Source organism: Seriola dumerili, unplaced genomic scaffold (assembly GCF_002260705.1).
Source record: "Seriola dumerili isolate Sdu_G_001 unplaced genomic scaffold, Sdu_1.0 BDQW01000052.1, whole genome shotgun sequence".
NCBI lineage: Eukaryota > Metazoa > Chordata > Actinopteri > Carangiformes > Carangidae > Seriola > Seriola dumerili.
Window position 1 is genome coordinate 8,132,566 of NW_019174307.1, and position 20,457 is coordinate 8,153,022.

Sequence of the window (20,457 nt, forward strand, 5' to 3'; positions counted from 1 at the left end):
AGGAGGAGGCACAGTGTTGGCTTGTGGAGAAGGGAAGCTGTCGATATTCTGAGCAAAATAAGTCTCCCCGTCGGATGGCGAGGTGGATAGCCACACAAGACAGATTTGATGTTATGATTTATTAAGGATCAGCAAATGAAATGAGAAGAACATTTCATATTCAGGCGTAAATCTTGCTGGAATAAGCGATGTTAAATCAACGGTTTACCTCCTGGTCAGGTGAGTATAACATATATCCACTTCAGACAGACTATGGAGTGTTAACGTCAACGTCCGTTATTAGACGCAGTTTTGCTAGCTCCTGCATTGACAGTTTGATGTGTGAATGCCATGTCCTTGTTAAATCCGACCTAACGCACGCTTAACCTGTGATGAACGAGCACCAAAACGCGCATAAAATATGTTGTTACCTCCTGGTTCTTGCCTGTGAACATAACTTTTGGTGTTGTTCTGGTGCTTTATCGTTTCCAATCACTTTCGTTCAAAGCTGTTTAATTTATTAAGAGAATTTGTGTGAAAATAGCAGCGCTATTGGTTAGTTAATTAGCTAAACCGTTAGTTTGGTAAACGTTACAGTTTACTACAGTAGAAAACCGAGGGAACCAGGGCTAACTCGAACAAACAAACCGTGTAGCGGGAAAACGGCGAGGAGGTTTTGTTCGCAAATATAAATGTCATAATCAATATATGACATGGCATGGATAATTAGTCAACTTGCTAGATAACTAACTAGTTCTCACAACAACGCTTCGAAATATACCCACCGTTAAACCCTAATTGAGTCAGTGTAAAGTAGTTGGTGTTACAGTGTTTTTGGCTACACCTGCTGTATCTGTTTTCCTCAGTCTTAAGTAAACGTTGGTCTTCAGTCATTAAAAAAACACCATACTTTAGTTTTATGGTCTCAGTATTCCTAGACTAAGAGTATATTTTCTTCATGTAGAATTACAGTTGTATTTGAGGGCTTGTTTTGCATCACTAGGGGAATTTACCAACATGTGTTTTCCTTACTGTCAGATCATTTAAGGTGCAGTTTGTGAATTCTGCTGCCTTGGCTAACTAGGGTGTCAGTGGTTCAGAAAGGGGTATGGCCCCAGCCCTGACCAAAGTCCTGAAAGATGGCCATGGCATCCACCTGTCCTCACCTCCTTCCTCTGTCAGAGTGGACTCAAATGGGAGAGCCGTGCGCAGTACAGAGCTGGAGTCTCACATGAGACCAACAGAGGATGGTGACTCCCAGAAGATGTGGTTGAACCTTTCTTTGTTTCCCTCTCTGGACTCCTGCCTGCCTGTGAGCCCCCTGGATGTCCCTGCAAACCCTTTGCTTTTCCCATGTCTGCAGGCGTCTGTCAGCCAGTGTGAGGCAGTGCTCCTACCCAGCCCTGCTTCCCTCCTCAGCTTCCTGTCAGTCAATAAAAGCCTGAAAGATTCTCATCAGGTGGTCTCTGTCTTACCAGGTGTACCAGACATGTTTTTAGGCCCTGTCTCTGAGCACAATAGCCAAGAGGCTTGTCTGCTGCATGGCTGTGGTGCTGCTCCTGAATGTGGGCCAGATGGCGGTGATGTGCATCGCTCCCCTTTTACCCTTACGGGTGTTTCTCCTTCAGATTCCCTTGGGAAAATAAAGTTCCAAGGCCACACTCCCTTCTTTGCACCCCCACCTACACTGATACAGGGGAAAGCAGCTGGAGTCGGATGTCCTCTTCCAGCTTCAATGCAGTCTTGCAGTGTCAGGGTGAACTTTGACCAGCGGGCATCTAGCACTGTGCTGGAGGAGGCTGTGAAGGAGCAGCTCTCCAGGCAGGCAGGGCTACACAGCAGAGTTTGGAGACTGCAGAGGAGACTGCAAGCCCTGCTTGGAGAGCATGCTGTGCTACACTGCAACCAGCAGCTGGAGGGGCTGAAAAGGCACTGTCATCTTGGAGATGTGTCTCATGACAGCCTGGAATCCATACATCCTGGTATACTACCTCCACAAGCGGCTAGTAAACCCTATTTTTCCTGGCTAGAGTCGTCCACAGCCTCATCTTCATTCACAGAGCTCAGAGAGTTTAGTCGCTCCAGCCAGGAGGTGCTGAGAGGTCTGCAGGAGGCCTTGGACTCTGAGGCCACAGCCAGCAGCAGCTCAGACGATGAGTTAGAGGAGGATAAGAGTCACCATAGAACCAAGACTTCACCTGTGTGAGTATCCAGCGAGTAGAAGTAGTTTATATTTATCTTAATTTCCTCTGTACAAATTTGCACACTGATCAATAAGACTACAATTCTAAATCCCTGAAGGTGACTTTTTAGAGTCATGAATGTTTATTTCTTTTATATTCTCTTGGCAATATAAAAGGTGCTGGATAGTGCCAACTGACTATGCGACTGATATTTCCATATTCTTTGTTTTATGACTGGGACTAATAGAAAAAGAAACAACTTTTTTAAAATAATTTATAATAGGCATTCTTTCTACAGTATGAAGTTCAAATAAGATATGAAGGGACATATTGTTTGTGCAGCCAGAATTCCACACATGGTTACTTTTGTTTGTTGAGTTGTGGGTTGCTTTGGAATTGAAGTGTGTTTCTTACATTTACCAGTGTGTATTTTAAAGAGCCATAGTGTGCATGTGGCTATCAAAGCTGGTTATTACAGCTAGATAAACAAGCTACAAAGGAGAGACTTTAGAAATCCCCTGAACCACAGATTTTGCGTATCAAGTTAAGGTGAATCATTTCATTCCACACAGTGTCAAATATGAAGTTACTTGCTATTGCCATTGTGAAAATACTAACACCAGCTCAAAGGCATCTGTACCGTTCACTTCCAAAAGATTTGTTATGCTGTTCCAGGATTGGATTTCCAGACCCAGCTGTGTTTCACACTTGAGCTGTTGGCCTTGTTTTAACTCAGACAAGTGAGGAGTAAACAGACAAAGACTCTCACACTAGGTAGCCTTTCAGTCCGGGACAATGAAGGCATCGCAAACTAGATCAAAAACAGTCAAAAAATTATTTTGTAAGATTAATCAGATACATCTGTTTGACGTTATAATTGTTGTAATCAATCACAAACATGTGTCATTAGTCATACACAAATGTCAAGGATGACACAATAACACTTATTTCAGGATGGCATTATGAGTTTTGGAAAGTCAGCTGTTGCAGTGAATGGTCCACTGAGCCTCTGCAGAGTTAGACGCATATTTTTCTTGGCCCTTTGGGAAGTTTACAGTGTGGTTGTCTAAAGTACAAGTTTTGTCCTCCCAGCTGTGGAGAGTGTTATGACACTTTTTAGCCATGCGCACGCACACATACTTTTCTCTCTCCATGCTGCAGTCATAACAGATTCAACAGACTAGCCAACTCTCTTTACCCACAGGGTAGGAAATAAACACAGACATGCCAGCAAGCCTGTAACATGCCAACCGTTCTGTGCTATTGTGCCTCAGCTCCTGCTCTTTCTAGTGAAAAATACTTTTGAAGTATGCGTCTGTATGTGTGTGGTTTGGTTGGGCGGTGGTGCTGTACTTGTGTCCTTGCTCAAATGGAGTTGTATTGCCCCAGACGAGGAAAAAAAGCTTCATATTTAAAGTGACATGCTTGTGTGCTGTGACATTACCATACCAGACGGTGTCAACCTGCAGAAAGAATGGCGCATATTCCACACAAGGACCTTAATATAACCATACTTTTACAGATATTGTGTTGGTTTAGGTTCACTCTTGGTCTGGTTAATATTGCGGCAGATGTACAAAATTAGATATGTTAAATGGAAACACAGCAGTATTATATACAAGGGCAGGAGAGCAGATGGGCAAAATCGAGTCATGTGAAACCATGACTTGCAATTACAACAACAAAAATAATTTCTGCTTATAGCAAATCCAACAACGTGTTTTTTTTTTTTGCAGCATACACCATGCTTGGCACAAAATGCCAATTCAAATCAGGTGTTGACATTTAAATACTTTAAACCAGAATGCTACCACATTTCATCATGTTTAGCAGCTGTTGAGAAATTATTGTCTATAAATTATGACTATTAATTAAAGAAAGTAAAAGATCTCTGATGTTCTCTGAGGCTTTAAAAAGGAGAACGTCGATGAGAACGGTTTGGTTATTTGCCAGTGCATGTCACTGTTGAATGAGCCCATGTCCAGTCGGACTGAAAATAGTCTTTCTAAAGTACAACCAAAAGGAGACAGCGGGGATAACAACTTTATTTGGAAAGGAGAGGAGATTCTCTTGAGAGACATTTTTGCAATCCTTCTATCTGAGCAGATGGTCTGTTTAATTCTTTTTAGTGTCGATGCATTACCGAGTTTATACACTTCCTTGTCAACAATTTGTCGTCACTGTTCAACCCATTATCACAGTGGTCTTGGCTTCAGTCCATTTTCACCTTTCCTTTAGGTCTCAAACTAGGTGTAGTTTTATTTGTTCAGTAAAATATAGTTCTTCAAGGCTTCTCTTTTTTCCTGAATCAGTGCAATACACAAGCAAAATTGGAGCATGTTCATTTAGTCTGAGAACTGATATGAAAAAGGGTGTTTTAAGAGTGTTTTTTTATTCGGCCAGCTTCATTTTGGAAGTGTCAGTTTGCCTTTTGTCCGAGTCCGTTCTCCTCCTTTGTGGAACAATGCACTGTGCTTCATCAGTAAACCTCCCCTGGAGAGTTTTTATGGCAGGTTCCTCCTTGATCAGGACATCCCTGTGCAGGAGACGGGAGAGGTTGTTGCCCTCCTTTAGAAAATGTGGAAATAGTTGACCTTTAACATTCTCAGTATGAACTTGTAAAGCAAAGACATGATTTGACTTCAGTTTGAAACCCAGTGTCCACATTGCTCACTTTCTGCCCTGACAGCAGTCCTTCACACCTACAGCTGTTGCTCATTTTCAGTTTTCAGCATGTTTAAATATACTGTATGGGAGTCTTTTGAAAGGCTAAATGTTGGAAAGTTTAACTGCTGGACACACCCAAAAACCCTAATTCCTCTACAAGAGCCAAGAAACACTGTTCAAAGAGGGGAATTCGTAAGCCCAGCACTACTTGCTGGGACTGGCCTTTGATTCAACCAGGATTTGGCTCAGAAAACTCATACTTTCTCACTGTGGAGGGTAGCCAGTGGGTTGCTACCCTCTACATTTTATAAACTGATGTCAATATTTTCATGATAAATAGTTTGTGAACTTGCACACTAACAGGTATAAAGCAGCCTATCCTCTTCTGTCCTCTCCTCTCCTCTCCCCCTGACTTGCTTAATGCTTGGCAAATATTCCTGGAATTTTCTCATTATACAGTTGGAAAGAGCTGCAGGGCAGCCAGGTCTGGTCATTGTGTACGGAGGAAAGACAGAGCCTACTCCTTGGCAAACAGATATCAGCTTAGGGTTGAGTGAAACTCAATTTAGAGGCAGACATTTACCAATGATATGGCTCGCTTTTCATCAGCAATATTCTCCCTCATGTGACCCACAAACAAGACAAGAGTATTTGTGATCAGGTAAGAAAACAACATTTTGGGTATATAATGTAACAGGTTAACATTAAATAAGCTACCTAATACCAAATGTTATTGTAATATCTGTGTGTAGCTGCTGGCCTAACCTTTCTCTGTCCTGCATCAGAGTGTTTGTAGTGGGGGAGTCCCTCCCTGTCCTAGCCAAGGTCCAAGAGCACTGCCATAGCAACTATTGCCCTGCTGAAGTCAGCCAACCACACACACACTGAAGATAAATGCTAACTGAACAGGCTAGTGCCATGGAAACATACTATAGACACACACCACGCAACTCAACTGTGTGCTATTCTGTGGCCTAGATAAGCTTTTGTGCTTAACCCCCCCATGCTAAACAATTTACACGCTACTTTGCAACATGGCTGTGTAAAATAGGTCATATGTTGACAGTGCTGCAATACAAATGTGTAAACTGAAAAATGTTTTGGTCAGTCATTACTCAATTTCAGTCCTCCTCCCTTTTTTGTGTTACTGTTCTCTCTGGTGACACATGTATTCCACACTTCCTGTGTATAAATCTCAGTGGCCATATTGCATTTTATAACTGCTTTCGCTATCCTGAAATCTTGCTGCATTCCTGACCAAATTCCAAGTACTTGGAATTCTCTTCTTATGATGTTGGATTGGGGTCTAAAGCCTTTGACAAAAATGAACAAAATATATTATCCTTCTATTACATGGGTAACTGTCCTCCTCTCTCATCCACCACCTTATTCCTGCTGGCAGCAAAAGCAGCATCAGCTGTGAGAGACGATGGCTGGAAGAGAGAGCGGAGCTGGGCAGCAGATGGAGCTGGTTGCAGCTGCGTTTGGCTGAGCTGGAGGGGAGGATACAACAACTGGTGGAGCTCCACAAGCACATCCGTTCTTCCAAAGTAAAACAACACTCTGTATCCACCTCAGTGAAGAGCAGTTGACATAATGTACCAACTGGCAGACATAAAGGGCCCTTACATAGTTTTTTTGTTCAGTCTTGATATATTAGATTAATTTTGTGTAATGTACTAATAGCTAATTGTACCTGGTCAGCGAACTTTTGCTACCTTACTGTAACAAATGAATAGCACTTCAGCCTAAGAATCTTATAAAAAGGTTAACTCAGTCACATTTTAAAGCTGTATTCAGCACTTACTCACCACTAGGGGGCAGAGAGATTCAAGAACTAACTCGCATCTTTCATGTACTGCTAGTAGGCTACTATGAAAATGGATGAGACGTTGATTTTTCAATCATAGTGGTCATTTTCAATAAGAATGCTAAGTTGTAAAAATCATTCAAATACAATGCACAGCTCTCTACTTTTAAATGATAATCCTTTTAAATAATAATCCTTGAAATGTGCAAATTCATTGCAAGATCAAAAAAAAAATTTTTTTTAATTAAAGCAGACCTCTTCCCAAAGTGGTTGCGTTTTAAAGCTTTGACTCAAGTAATCTGTGTTTTTGTGTGTGTGTTCAGGGTGGTGTGGTGCTTGCAGAGTCCCAGCCAATGACAGACAGAGAGATTCAGCAGACCTTGCTGAGGGAAATGGCAGGGTTGGCTTGCACAGCCTCGGATGCTGACACTGAACCATGCAGCCCCACACACCTTTTGCACAACATAGAGAGACAGGTAGGAGGGAGGACCTAGCGTACACACATCCATAATAACAGGTGTGTGAAGAGTCTGAAATTGAGAGGATTAATAATCTATAATTGTATATTCTACATCAGGGGATTACTTTTTTCGTTTTTGTAGGAAAGATTAAACAAATTATTTCAGGTATGCAAGCTGTTTGACTTCTGTATTATTGTGCTAAATTCCAGACTGTAAAATTGAATGCATGAATTCCAACTGGTATTTAATCAGTTCAAAGAGAAAGACCTTATTCATCTTTCCAGCTGTATGAACTGTCTTAATGGCATTAAAAGTTGTGCTTAAATGCACGTGTTGTCAGAGAAACGTGTGAAAACATCTCCAAGTAAAATGGCATATTTTTTGTTTTGCATTAAGAGGTGGTTTCAGAATGCTGATACTCAAGTGCAAGTAACAACATTGCGCTGCACCAGCTCATTTGCATTAACACAACTTCAGTTGTGCATCTTCATTTACCTTGACAGAAGTGAGTTTGTTTGGGGCCAGGGAAGTACAAAAATGTTCTCTGGATGCTGAACCACCTTTTGTTGTACTTTTGAAAGTGCATATATTTGTGTGATTATGAGTAGCTTTTTACTCTGTTGATATGTTGTTGGACACTGGATGTAGATAGGCACCATTTAATATTAGCACTGTGTGTGTATTGGACAGTGGATGTGAGCCACATCAAGCTCTGCAGTAAAACAACTGAATGTTTTTTTTATTATAAATAATTATCAATCAGTCACCATACAACAAAACAGAAAAATAAAGCACAGGTTGAAAACAACCAGAATAATCTTTAAGTGCTGAACCAGGCAAATTTGCACCTTGGGAACATGAATAGCAGAAGGTTCCTGAATAAAATTTCATCACATCACACTCATACTTATTAGTCTCATCAGTCTATTATCTTTTATTGTGTAGCAAACAATTTCAAGGAGCAAAGAAAGTCTAAATAATGTTTGTTGGTGTCTCCATCTTTGCTTGGATGGAGTGCTTACATAGTCACTGCTGTTTCTCTTTAGGAAGTGAGATTGTATTTCACACTCAAGTTTCAATCTATCACATATGAAATGCATTATTTGGGTGATGTCTTCATTACAGAGTGCTCAGCTTAGCCAGATCGTCAACAGTCTGATGCCTCCTCTCTTTTCACCGCTCTCAAAACAAGCACAGACCTGTAAAGTCAAGAGAAACTTCACAAGGTAGAGAACACACACAGTGCCTAAGAGAGTGCCGAACACCTATATTACAATTATGAGTGACTTGATCACAAACACTTCATGTAGTTCAGAAATGTTTAATTTCTATGGCTATTTGAAATAATTTGACATAGGAGTCTTAAAACCAGTAAAACATTCAGTCAGACATGCTTTTTAAAAGGTATATGTATATGAATGTATGTATATTATAGGTCACACTAGTAATAGCTGTTTTTGCACTAAAAAACAAAAATACATCTAATTCAAAATAGAAAGAGGTTTGTCCATTTTCTCTTTTTGGCCCTGGCTACAGGGTAAACTATCAAGCTGAGACCATTCTCCCTGTTTATAATATAACCCAGTGAAACAGTTGGGTCATTCATGTCTTTCCTTCCTGCTGCCTTTTTAACTCTCTGTCAGGCTGCCTGTGAAGATAAAAGCCACGTAATACATAAAAGACATTCTGCCTGTTTATGCATGTTCAGTAAAAAGGGGTTATAAGTAGGTATTATTTGTTTCTGGTTGTTTTTTGTGAACAGGATCTAAGAGACTCAACACCTTCAAAATGTTGCCTTCTTAGTGCCTGTGATCTTAGCATGAATCATAACCCTCACATTTACATGACCTCCTCTGATCTCGTCCCTGCAGCGGTCAGAAAGGAGATGGTGTTTTTGTGCCTGGGAACTCTAAAAGAAGGAGACTGGCGACTTCAAGGCTCTTCAAGGCTGATATGTCATGCGTTTGTGCCCGAACCCGACCTTTAGTCACCTATCACAAGCCCAAACTGTTCACTTTTAACACCTACAACCCAAGCAGTCCACGGGTAGGCCACATGCATTCTCCTCTATCCCCAGTCTGTCCATCTGACGATATACAGTACAAACAAAGCACACATGCACATTCTCAGTAACAAAGGGCCAGAGGTCTGTCCCTGAGGATGCACTATCTCCACTTAGTGTTATTACTTATTGACTGTTCTTTCTAAAATTCTTTATTGGTATATGCCAAGGCACTTACAAACAATGTAATCATTGTATTAAGGCTTAAAAAACCATGACTGTCCATGCATTAAGTTATATCAAAAACAAATAAGATCTATGAAGAGAAAACAGATATAAAAAACAAAATCCATGATAGAAACATAATCACGTAAACAGAACGAGAATGTGGTGTGTACCTTCATATTCTAAATTTGATAAAAGAAAAGAGTAAAAAGAAAAAGAGAACTTTGCATCAAACAAATGGTGCACAGGTGTAATGTAAGATCCAACCTTTTGCAGTCTGATAGAAAAAAATTTTCTTTCCATTTTTTTTTTATATAGATACATAGTTAATGTCAATCCAATCATCAAGTGTACGTCACATTTGAAGGCAGGGCACCCGAATAGCTGGTCTTAAATTTAAATAGACTGTCAACTTAAATAGAATGAAAACTTTATGAACTTCCTGCCAGATTGGGCTTTATATTGAACAAGACCAGAATATATGATAATGGTTTGCCTCAGAGGACACACATTGTCTCCAGTGTATCTTATAATGAGTCTTTTGAACAGGAGTAATGAAGAACGTTATTAGTTTTTTCCAGCAAAACTCACTCCATAAAGCTGAACATGATGTTTATCATTGTACTTCACAGAAATTCTCCTGTACCCATTTCACTCCCTCTCCCATTTTTGTTTCACATACAATGGGTTACATTTGCTTGTTGTAGGCCTCTATAAAATTTTGAGATGGTTTTATGGTTTAATTTCAAAATCTGTGCCTCTGTGAACCCTTCAGAAGCCTATCTTCTAAACGTTACGTCCTCTCTCTGTATAATTATTATTCTTATCTTAATCCTACTCTGTGCTTCTGATGCAAATCAACATACATTGGTGTTTATTCATTCATTCATATCCCTGCAGTGTTAGTGAGCGTAGATAAATGCAGCAGTTACATTTGCATTTTCTACCCCTCTCTATTCTGAGGATGAGTGCTCATGTGACAGTAATGAAGATTCTACGATCCCTTTGCCTTATTACTGTATTTCCAGCCAAATGTGCATCTTTTCAACGTACCCTTTACAGTGTAGATCCAGTTTGGGTTCCATAATAAAGGTTAAAAAGCTGATGAAAGCGTGACACTATGTAAAAGCTGTGAAACGTATTCATGAATTTATTTCATTAAAATTACTCACATGTTCATGTCAAATGAGTCTTCAGAGCAGTTGCTCTTTGTCACGCCTCCGTTGTGGAATGCCGTATCACTTAGCAGTTCCCCAAATTAAATAGGAATTAATGTTTAAAGCCCCACACCTGCTTTTAATTAAACAATATTATCTCTTGGATTTGCTTCAAATCAACAAATCAAATGCATGGGATTATTTTAAAGCTCTAGCCTTTATTTAGCTAGAGGACATTGCACAGTGCTATATTCTCATTGCCAGTAAAAATACAATATGTTTCAGTTTATTTTTGGCATATCTTTATTTAAAGCGGCACCGATAAATATTTTAAATTAACAGTGGATCATCTGTGTATAACGTAAAAACGGTTGCTCTTCATGACAAAGCCACAGTTAAAAACTAACTCTGGAAAGTTTTACGGAACATTTTACTGTCTTTCAGCTCATTGTTTTGGTTTTCTGGCCATCAAACTGTCTAGCTGCAGCAGGCAGCTGTTTACAGTGAAAAAACAAATAAATTGACTGTACGCTACCTGTCAGGCACCAAATAGCAGACCCACAAAGTTATCAACTATCTGGTGAACATAATAGAGCATTTGGCAGTTAAAGAGACCAAAAAAAGCTGAATGTAAGTAGCCAGGAGAACAACTTCAACTGAATGGTTATGTTGCTCTGTGCTTGTTGGATGTGTAAATAATTAAGTGATTGCTAAGAAGTTCTCCATAAAGACATGTAATAATATGACCTCCAGGTGGCCACAAAAATCATTAATGCAGCTTTCAGATTGTACATTTTTATGTGAACATGTTAGCGCTATCACTTGGCAACCTTATGTCTGTCTGTGTGGTACAGAACACTAATCCATTGTGCCAGTGATAGAAACATAAGGTATGATCCTTATTTTGTAATCTTTAAACTATTTCCTCCTTGGCTGATATAAAATCCTATACATTTTTCACTCCTCATGTACAAATCCAACATTTTTAAATGCCAATGTACCATTTGCTGTCCAATGCCTGAGAGTCATCATCTAACTGAGCACTACTCCTCTGGATGGCATAAAACCCAGAGCAATTACAGCTCCTATAAGAAGCAGCAACAAGCCATCATATTGTTGCCAGATGACAAAGAAAGCCTTTAACAACTTAATTGCTTTAATCAGTGCTCAGAGTGCAGCTTCCTTAAAACTGTATGACTCATACCCTAACAAAACAAAGTTAATACTGTAGTCAGACTTGTGTCCTGACTTTGCTTTATTTACTGTTAAGTATTGTGTGGTAAATAATTTTCTCTTGTTCTCCATTGTTTCAGGACTTGGGGAGGTCCACGTCCACCCTCTCCTCTTCTCTGTCATCATCTTCCTGTTCATGTTGCTCCTCTTGTGATCCTGTAGTCCTGTGTTCTGATCCTGACTGCAGCTCCAGCTTAGCCCAGTCCTTCAAGAAGCAGAGCTCCAGACCTCACCCTGTGTTGTCTCTTTCATTTGGTAGGAGAAGCATTAATGTAGCATAATGAAAATCCTTTTTTGTGTTCTTTTGTGTTCATTTCTTGGCTTCCTGTCTGACATGGTAGACCACACATTGGCCATATTATGTTTGCCATTTCAAATACAGTTGCTGCTTTCCTGGAGTGCTGAAACACTTGTTCAAAAACAAAGTCTCTGGGAGAGAACTGTTGTGTAGCTTGATGTATTGACATGTATTCAGATGATGCCAGTGTGTGGGCTTACATACAAACTGTAGAAAACAATGAATGTGGGTGCTTTTACTTGCATCATGTGTGTTTGCCCCTGATTGTGTGCTTGCATTTAGAAATTTGCTAAGTAACTGACTGTGACAATATTTCTTTCCTAAGGTTGGGTGTATCATTTCAACTTAACATTGTGTCCTTTCCACCCAGACACTCCTCTGTCCCACCACTTACAGAGAGCCCTAGCCAGGGAAGAATGGTCCCAAAGGCCTTTAGTTATCAACGCCCAAACGCCCACTCCAGCACAGTACAACAGACGCAGTTCCACGCCACTGCATAACAGTAAGATCCCGCCCTTCACCAGCAGTGATTACATAGCCTTTTTTTCTATGTGCTCTCTTCTTCTGGTCTACTTTGTAAAGCTTATCAAGCTGATCAGTAGTGTTCTATATTTTTACTGACAAAGTAGAGCACATTAGCCAGGTAGCACCTTATTGATCCAATATGTGAAGATGCTGCTTGTGAGCAGGGTCAGAAGCATGACTGTAACCTGCTGTGTTGACGTCATAGTCAACTGATGAGCAATTTATCAGGGAGACCGAGGTGCTGTTAAAAAGACTTTTTCTTGTCATTTTTCACCTAACAGATAGCAGCCTCACTGACTTTTGATCCACTTAGCTTTGCTTTGATAGAGCCCTCTGTCTGAAGTCTGTGGTAATTTAATGTAAATGCAACGTCATCACTTCAGTTAAAATCTTCACAGTTAAAACCTTCCAGTGGTGCCTTTTATATTATGTATTACTGTAGCTACTGTTCCAATTTTGTTAAGACATAGCACAGAATAATGTGAATGGTTTGTACTTATTTTAGCATTCAAAGTTATTGTTAATATACAGTATAATTTGAAATTATATTATATTGTATTATACATTTACAATTATCATATCATTATAATAAACTGATAATATACCTTTTTAGACAATTATCCTTTTTGGTTGCATACAGTGAATAGACCTAATATCACTGTGGAAAAAATGGCTGCTTCAAAGCCTACTGCTGTTTCTGCTTGTTATCTCCCTGTGGACCAACGTAATTGGTTGCTAGCATGTCAGATATCCCACTGGGTCTGTATGAGGCTTCCAACTGAGCAGTAGATGGAAATGAAATCATTTGGCATTTCAACAACGTCAATATGTGTCTTTGCATATATTTGTCTGACACTAATAATCATTTCCCTCTGCAGTTACACACCTATGGCAGCTATGGTTTCAGAGCTTTAAGTGGTCTTTGCTTATGTGGATATCCACAGTGTAGATTGATTTAGAATTTCCCTGTTCATCCAGGGAATGTTGACTAAGCTTTTTGGATGGATTTTTTTTCTTCCTGTGTTAAATACCAAGTAAGGTGGAAAAATAGACCATAAATGATGCAGTGGAACTAAGGAGAGAATGAAGGAGGAGACACAACGGAAGCAGATTGAAATGGGTGAACACATCACTCACCTACGCCTCTGTTGATTTCGTGTCAACTTGAATGATCTTTTTCTCCTTTGTCAAGAGCAGAAGAAAAAGACTGTCAAGTAAACATTGCCTAAAACAATAACCTGGCACCTAGCAAGAAACCTGTTATCATATCTGTTCATAGCAAAAATAGAATTAGATTACATGAACAGGCAAAGCAAGCAGGAGAAAGAAATATGGGCAAATGACATGGAGAATGATGATGTAAGTTAATTAATAGTTAACTATGGTAGCTGTTTGTACAGGTGTGCATATGCACTACAACAGAATGATGTACTGTATTAGTCCAAGGCATTAGTCCATTAATTTGCATCTCTCTTTTCTTCGTTACCTCTGCTTACCTCTCCTTAGTACTGGCAAGCAGGGTTTTTGTGAGTAAATACTGAAAAATGAAAAGGTATTAATTCATGTACTTCAAACATCTAAGTGTCTTCAACACAGTTAATTTAAGAATTTTTCAACTAGATCATAGAACAAAAAGAAAGGAAAAAGTTAAACATTTTTACCCTTGGCTGGCCCATTAACTGCACTATGATTTCTGTAAATAAAGCTGGTGGTGTAACCAGAAAACTGAGAGACCACTTGCCAAAATAATAAGACTAATGGTTAAGGAGCTTAGCTTAGTACACTTAAACCAAAGGGTAAAATCCTTGAAGAACTGAAGGGTCAGTTGGAATGAAAGGGGAAATTCCTGTGGTGTATTAAGTCAGTGTGTGTGTGTGTGTCTGTGTGTCTGTGTGTCTGTGTGTCTGTCTGTGTCTGTCTGTATAGGTCACAAATACAAGCAGCATGCAAGGCATCGTAAAAACAGAGTTATGGGTCTGTCACCTATCAGGATGGCAGGCTCTGCTCAGAGTCAACACAGAAGAGCCAATCAGAGGAAAAGGAAGAGAAGATGCATCCACAGACTAATAGAAGGTGAGTATATACAGTACATGCTCACACTGCACTGCAAGTATACAGTAAATCAATCTGTGACACTTTGTAAAGTGTTTCAACACAGTAATAAACAGTTAAAATGACAGGTGTATAACTGTGGGTCACTGTACACCAATTGATTAATTGATCATTCACCTGAAAATTATTTGTAATGAACACTAATTATGTTTTGTTAGTGTGCATCATATTAGAGTTAAATGGAGCATTTTCTTTTACTACATGTTACTTATTTCAGTGTCTGGGTTAGGAGTAGAAATGGGGTTAGAAGTTAGAAGTGGGATCAGGACTGAGAGCTGTGTGTGTGTGTGTGTGTGTGTGTGTGTGTGTGTGTGTGTGTGTGTGTGTGTGTGTGTGTGTATCCCTAGATGAGGAGGATGCCCTGTACCAGCTCGGTCAAGTAGAGGAAAGTTCAGATGAAGTGCTGGAGGAGAGCTGCACACAGGTTTCACGCAAGCAGGCCTCTCAGGTAACAAACAAACACTCAACATGCCCTTTAACCTCTATACTATGCTAATTGAAGGAATAAATATATTTGTTTGTACACAGATGGTCTGCAGTGTTTCCCACAGAATTTGGTACTCCACTGCAAATATTTTTTATTGCCAAGTACTTTGTGACAAATAAATAACTACACAATATTTACAGCCCTCTTTGCGTTTGCCATCAATCTCACCTGTTGCTTCTGCCCTAGCTGGCTCTCCCACAGCAGTATGTTGGCTGCTGTCTGCCTCCTTCTCCCCTCCATCTCTCTCTTCATTAGCTACAGCTAACCCTTCCTGACCCTCTCCTCCTGCTTCAGCTGCCACAGCAGCACTGGTGGAAGCCTGGAAATATTAGAAACAAATTAATTGGATAGCTAAACACACTGGTCAGACAGCTGAATTCTCCCACATGTGTTTTCTTAAGTTTCTAGGTCCTCTGTTTTGCCAATATCTCTGGTTCAGACTGTCTATGGGCCTCCTTAGGATGAGCCATTTTGAGTCCTTTAAAATATTTTTCAGTATTCATCTGGATTGAGGGAGAAAACATTCAGTCTCACAATTTAATAATTAATATTGACATTATCCACATACACAAACAGTTGATACTGACTAGCAGCTATGCCAACCGTCTTCTCTGCGGGGAAAAGACTACAACAGTTGTTCTTTCTGCGCATGATCATGTTTTGATTCAGAGCGTGCATGGAAAGGAGGGGCTCTTCACAGACGGGTCTGTTGTCACTGTGTTTTTTGAGACACAGAGAGCAAGCGAGAGAGTGACAGTGGAACAATGAGGGACTGGGTTGTGCTCAGCTTTACAAAGAAAGATTTTACCCATTTGAAATAGAAAACATATATGCTAATAAGGGTTAATTACATATATTCAGCATTAGACATGCCAGGTGACTTGCATATCTGTTATGTTATACAATGACATATGGCCAGGAAGGTCACATTTGGGAGCAGTGTTGAATGGTTTTATGTGTTATCATCAGGGCTGTATAATTGTATTTACTGTTATTTTAATCCAAATGCAAAATCTGTTACATATTACAGTGGTAGGCAGAAGCTTCTAACTTGATAATACTGCTCACTTCTCAGTTATATGTCTTATTTGGAATCACAGGGTTTAGTGTTGGATGGAAGTAAAGTGTTTGAAATTATATATTCACTTCAAATTTAACACACTCTCGCAAGATAAATGCTGTGTAACATAGATCCACATGCATCATGTGAAATGTGTGTGTTAAATGTGAAAAAGATGGTCAGACTACAGAAAACCTTTATCATGGCAACCTGGTGATGTAGAATGAGTTTGAATGTGTGAACATCTCTGAATCATTGGTGTAAACTGTCACGTTACTCTTACTTTTACTTGGCCATGTTTCCTTTTAGGGCTCTATTCGCAAACGCCAGGGTGAGAGTGTGTACAACATCAACAACATTGTCATCCCCATGTCACTAGCTAAAGTGGAAAAGCTGCAGTACAAAGACATCCTCACACCCAGGTACGGAACTGCTTCTAAAGACGTTGCATAAAATTCTTAAGCTTCCTTTTGTACCATGGCCTGTGACAATGTCTCTTAAAAACTAATGGTCAGACTTAACAGCACGTGAGGGTGGCAGTTGGTTTTACAGCACTTTACAATATAGCTGTTTTCTGTAAATCTCAACATAATGATTCAAAATGAGTGCTTGATTTGTTTTATCATAGAATGATACTGTGGAATTGTAAGCACTATAAGTAAACAATCTGCTGTTACTCTAGAATAAAATGAAAAATAGAGAGTGGTTACTCACACTATCTTTTATTGTTGTCATTCACCTCAAAACGTCATTCTTATTACAGGTGGCGGGTGGTGTCCGCACAGTCTCTGATAGAAAACGAGGCAGAGAAGGAGAAAGACGGCGAGGGGCAGGTAAAGTCTCGTTCGTTTGGACATGAGCACTTTATTTTAATTTGTGAAGAAAATATCTTTGTGTGGTGTGCAGGTTGAGGATCTCAGTGACGAAGTCTTTGCTCAGAGACACGTGGCTGTGGAGCAGAGAGAGAAATCGCGCTGGTCATCCTGGGGAAAGAGGAAATGCTGCAGGCGTCCAACACGGTGGAAACCCACATTCACAAACAGACTCTCAAATACAGCATTGAAAACTGTTTCATTTGAATGCTATTACATCATGTGGCACAAAAGTGCAAGTTTAACTACATGCATCAGGTGGTTTTGGGAGAATAAATCTGCTCTCAAACATCAGAAATGACAGGCAGTGTTTTTCATATTCCACGCTTTCATCAGAAGATGTCACCAAAGAGATACATTTGACAATTGGAATAACTGAACTGAAAAAGACTGTTGACTGTGCAGTGCAGCTGTTGCAGATTTGGTTTGTTCATCTCTGTGCATGTAAATATAACCCGTGTGAAAGTGGAATGTTGAGAAATTTCTCAGCAAAGTTTCATGGGGTATGCTTGTTTTTTCACTTCAGATCTGGCAGCAGGCTGTCAGGCAGTGGGGGTGGAATATGCACATCAGGAGAAGAGAGCTCTGTGGAGTGGAGTGGTGCTCAGCTGGATACTGATGAACAGCCAAGCTCAGAGGAGTGGCTGGTAAGATCAAAAGCAACACAGCTGAAACCCCAAATCCCCCAAACAAACTTTGAATATTTAGAGAATGATAATCCAGGTGACATAGGAGGGAACTCATCAGTTGTTTATCACATTATGGGCTTTTTATTACAATTTGACTGTTCTTTAATTGCATAAGGAGAATTTAGACAGATTGCTTCAACTTCAACTCAAGATAATTTTGGTGTGAGGTGACAGGTAAAATGAAAGAGGTAATGTGCTTTTCCTTTCCTTATAGTCATTATAAAGAGGAGCGTGAGAAGCATATTGCCTATCATAATCATTTTTCATTTCAACCCCTAAACATTGAGAGCTGGAGGATATTTTTGGTAACATTCCAGTCCAAGATAAAATTATGTTATTTGTGCTTCAGCAGAGAGAGGAAAAGTATAGAGTGTCAAAAATGTGTTGCAGACTATTCAATAAGGTTTCCCATTACTATTGTGTGAGCTATAAAGCCTAGATGGATTCTCGAGAGCCTACACAGATACTCATCTCCACTCTTTCTTCAGTTGAGGGTGCTCTGATTGCAGTGCTCTTTACCCTTTTGCTTTGATTGGAGAAGGAATAAGTTGCTACTAAACCAAACCGTCCTAATCAACCTTCTCCACGCCACAAATTCCCTGTACTTCACTGCTTTGCACATCTTATGCACTCATGCACTGCAGCACCCATGTAAACCCTGATGAAAGCACAATCTTTGATTTTTTTAAATAGGCATTTGAGCCATGCACAGCTATAATACAGCCTTCAAAGGTTATCAGGATTCAGAACAGTACATCACAATTTACGTGGGCAGCCCAATCTGTATGTTCCTTATGAAATTTTATTACATAATTAATGCATTGTATAAATGTGTTACATTCTCATCCCTGTGTCTATAGAAAGTCATACATACGGTACATACTAATCTCTGTAGTGAAAAACAAGCTACCTATGTACTGCATTTGTTGTTGATTTGCTACACTTGCATTATATGTCCTCTGTCCTCTGGCAGCCTCAGACACCCTGGGAGCCACGAGTGTTTCCTTTGGATGAGAATGAAGAAGCCCTGCTCTGTGATAGATTAGAAAACGTACCCTCAGGGTGCTTAGAGTCTGGTTCTGCCTCCTCCTCATCGAGGAACTCAAACTCCCATCTTTCCCCGCCTCAGTCCTCTGGTGCTACACTGCCCTCTGGTGCACAAAGCAGGACCACTACACCCAATGGCAGCTGAGGGAGCAGTGCCTTACTTTTTCATGTAAGTTGGGAAATATTGTGAATTCCCTGTTTAATATGTTACTCATCTATCCACTAACTCATTTGTAGCAGAAATTATTTATTAGGTTTTTAATGGATTCCTGGTTTAATTTTTCAAAACACATTTGTTCACTCATTGATCAACATATTAGTCATTAACAAAAGCATCATTCATTCATTCTGAATAATTTGGGAAGTTAAGTCAGTAAGAAAGAATGGAAGGGTATTTGTTCAATTACTTGTACGACCTAGATATGTTATATTCGTTAATTAAATTAGTAATTGTACTATTTCCTCTCCAGATCTCCTCACATCTGGGACCTTGAGGAGAAATTGTGCCCTGGGAACCTTTATTGGGATACTTCATATGTTCCATGAGTAGAGTGATTTGATATTATCTTAATACTTTGAAGCAAAAGTGTTTATTTTGTGAGTATTGTAATGTGCAGTTTTAAGTGACTACTGTAGCTCCTGCTACACTTTCAGGTTTTAATGTATGAGAGGTACTGTATGTAAAGAAATATATACCAGCACAATTCCTCTGTAGTCTCAGGTTTGTAGCCTATACCGTTTGTAGTTGTCACTTATTTATTTTCACAGTTGTCTTAAAATACTGTATAGAATGTCTTTAGTACATGCATATGTTAACTTTTACCTGATTTACATGTACTTTTTGATTTCATGTTTTTGTTTTTTTGATGTGGTTTTGATATATATTTTTTATGAAGAAAGGAAAAACTTATTAGTAACTGTAAACATTAGTAAATATAGTGGATGTTATACTTGGCCTGTCAGCACTTTTTTTTTTTTTTTTTTTTCCACAGGCTGATTCACATGACAACCAGCACAGGGCACATTGCTAGAACAGAGGTAGAAAAACCGTTAATTTTTTAGAGTGGGAAGCTGGTGAGGGATCACTTCCTTGTTCTTGCACAAGTGACTCCCAATGGTGGGATCTGAAGGATTGCATGAATCTCATCATCCATTACACCCACCCAGTAAAAGACCTTGTTTGTGTTGATCGTAGCTTTGTGCTGGAGAGTGTAACAAGTGTTTGAAAATGATTTCAGGGGATATCAGCTACTGTATAAGCAGAAATGTAATAAGAAAAAGAGGAAATATTAGAATCACAGCATGCATGCATAAACAGGTTATTAAAGATTATAAACTAAAACTGCATATTATTTTTTGTGAAATAGTCATATGCAAATTTGACACTTAACAAGTCTAAAAATGGACATGTGAAGTAAAGCATCAGGTCAATCAGAAGCTAGTTTTTATTTCAGCCATGTGAAATATCTCTGCAACTTCAGCCAAGTGTAATAAAGAAAGATGTCATTCATTCAAGCTATTCAAGCTATAAGGACAAACTAATGGTAAGGTAATTTAACTGATTTTGATGATTAACTATAGCTATAGCCTCCATACCTATATATTTATGGGGGTCATAGCTTTTTAAAGTCATAGTCCCAGTGAAACAGC

The 20,457-nt window shown here is 39.5% G+C and overlaps 1 protein-coding gene across 1 annotated transcript; it reads left to right on the plus strand.

Moving 5' to 3' along the window:
• kansl1l (KAT8 regulatory NSL complex subunit 1 like) lies at nt 1-20,106 on the plus strand. Its single transcript, XM_022741344.1, has 16 exons — nt 1-219; nt 1,018-2,181; nt 6,232-6,379; nt 6,963-7,115; nt 8,226-8,326; nt 8,972-9,146; nt 11,798-11,972; nt 12,386-12,517; nt 14,467-14,613; nt 15,000-15,100; nt 16,509-16,621; nt 16,963-17,032; nt 17,106-17,218; nt 17,598-17,718; nt 18,734-18,976; nt 19,278-20,106. The coding sequence occupies exons 2-15, from the start codon at nt 1,088-1,090 to the stop codon at nt 18,950-18,952; spliced, it is 2,862 nt and encodes a 953-aa protein (XP_022597065.1). The 5' UTR covers nt 1-219; nt 1,018-1,087; the 3' UTR covers nt 18,953-18,976; nt 19,278-20,106.
• The last annotated feature ends 351 nt before the right edge of the window (nt 20,107-20,457 follow it).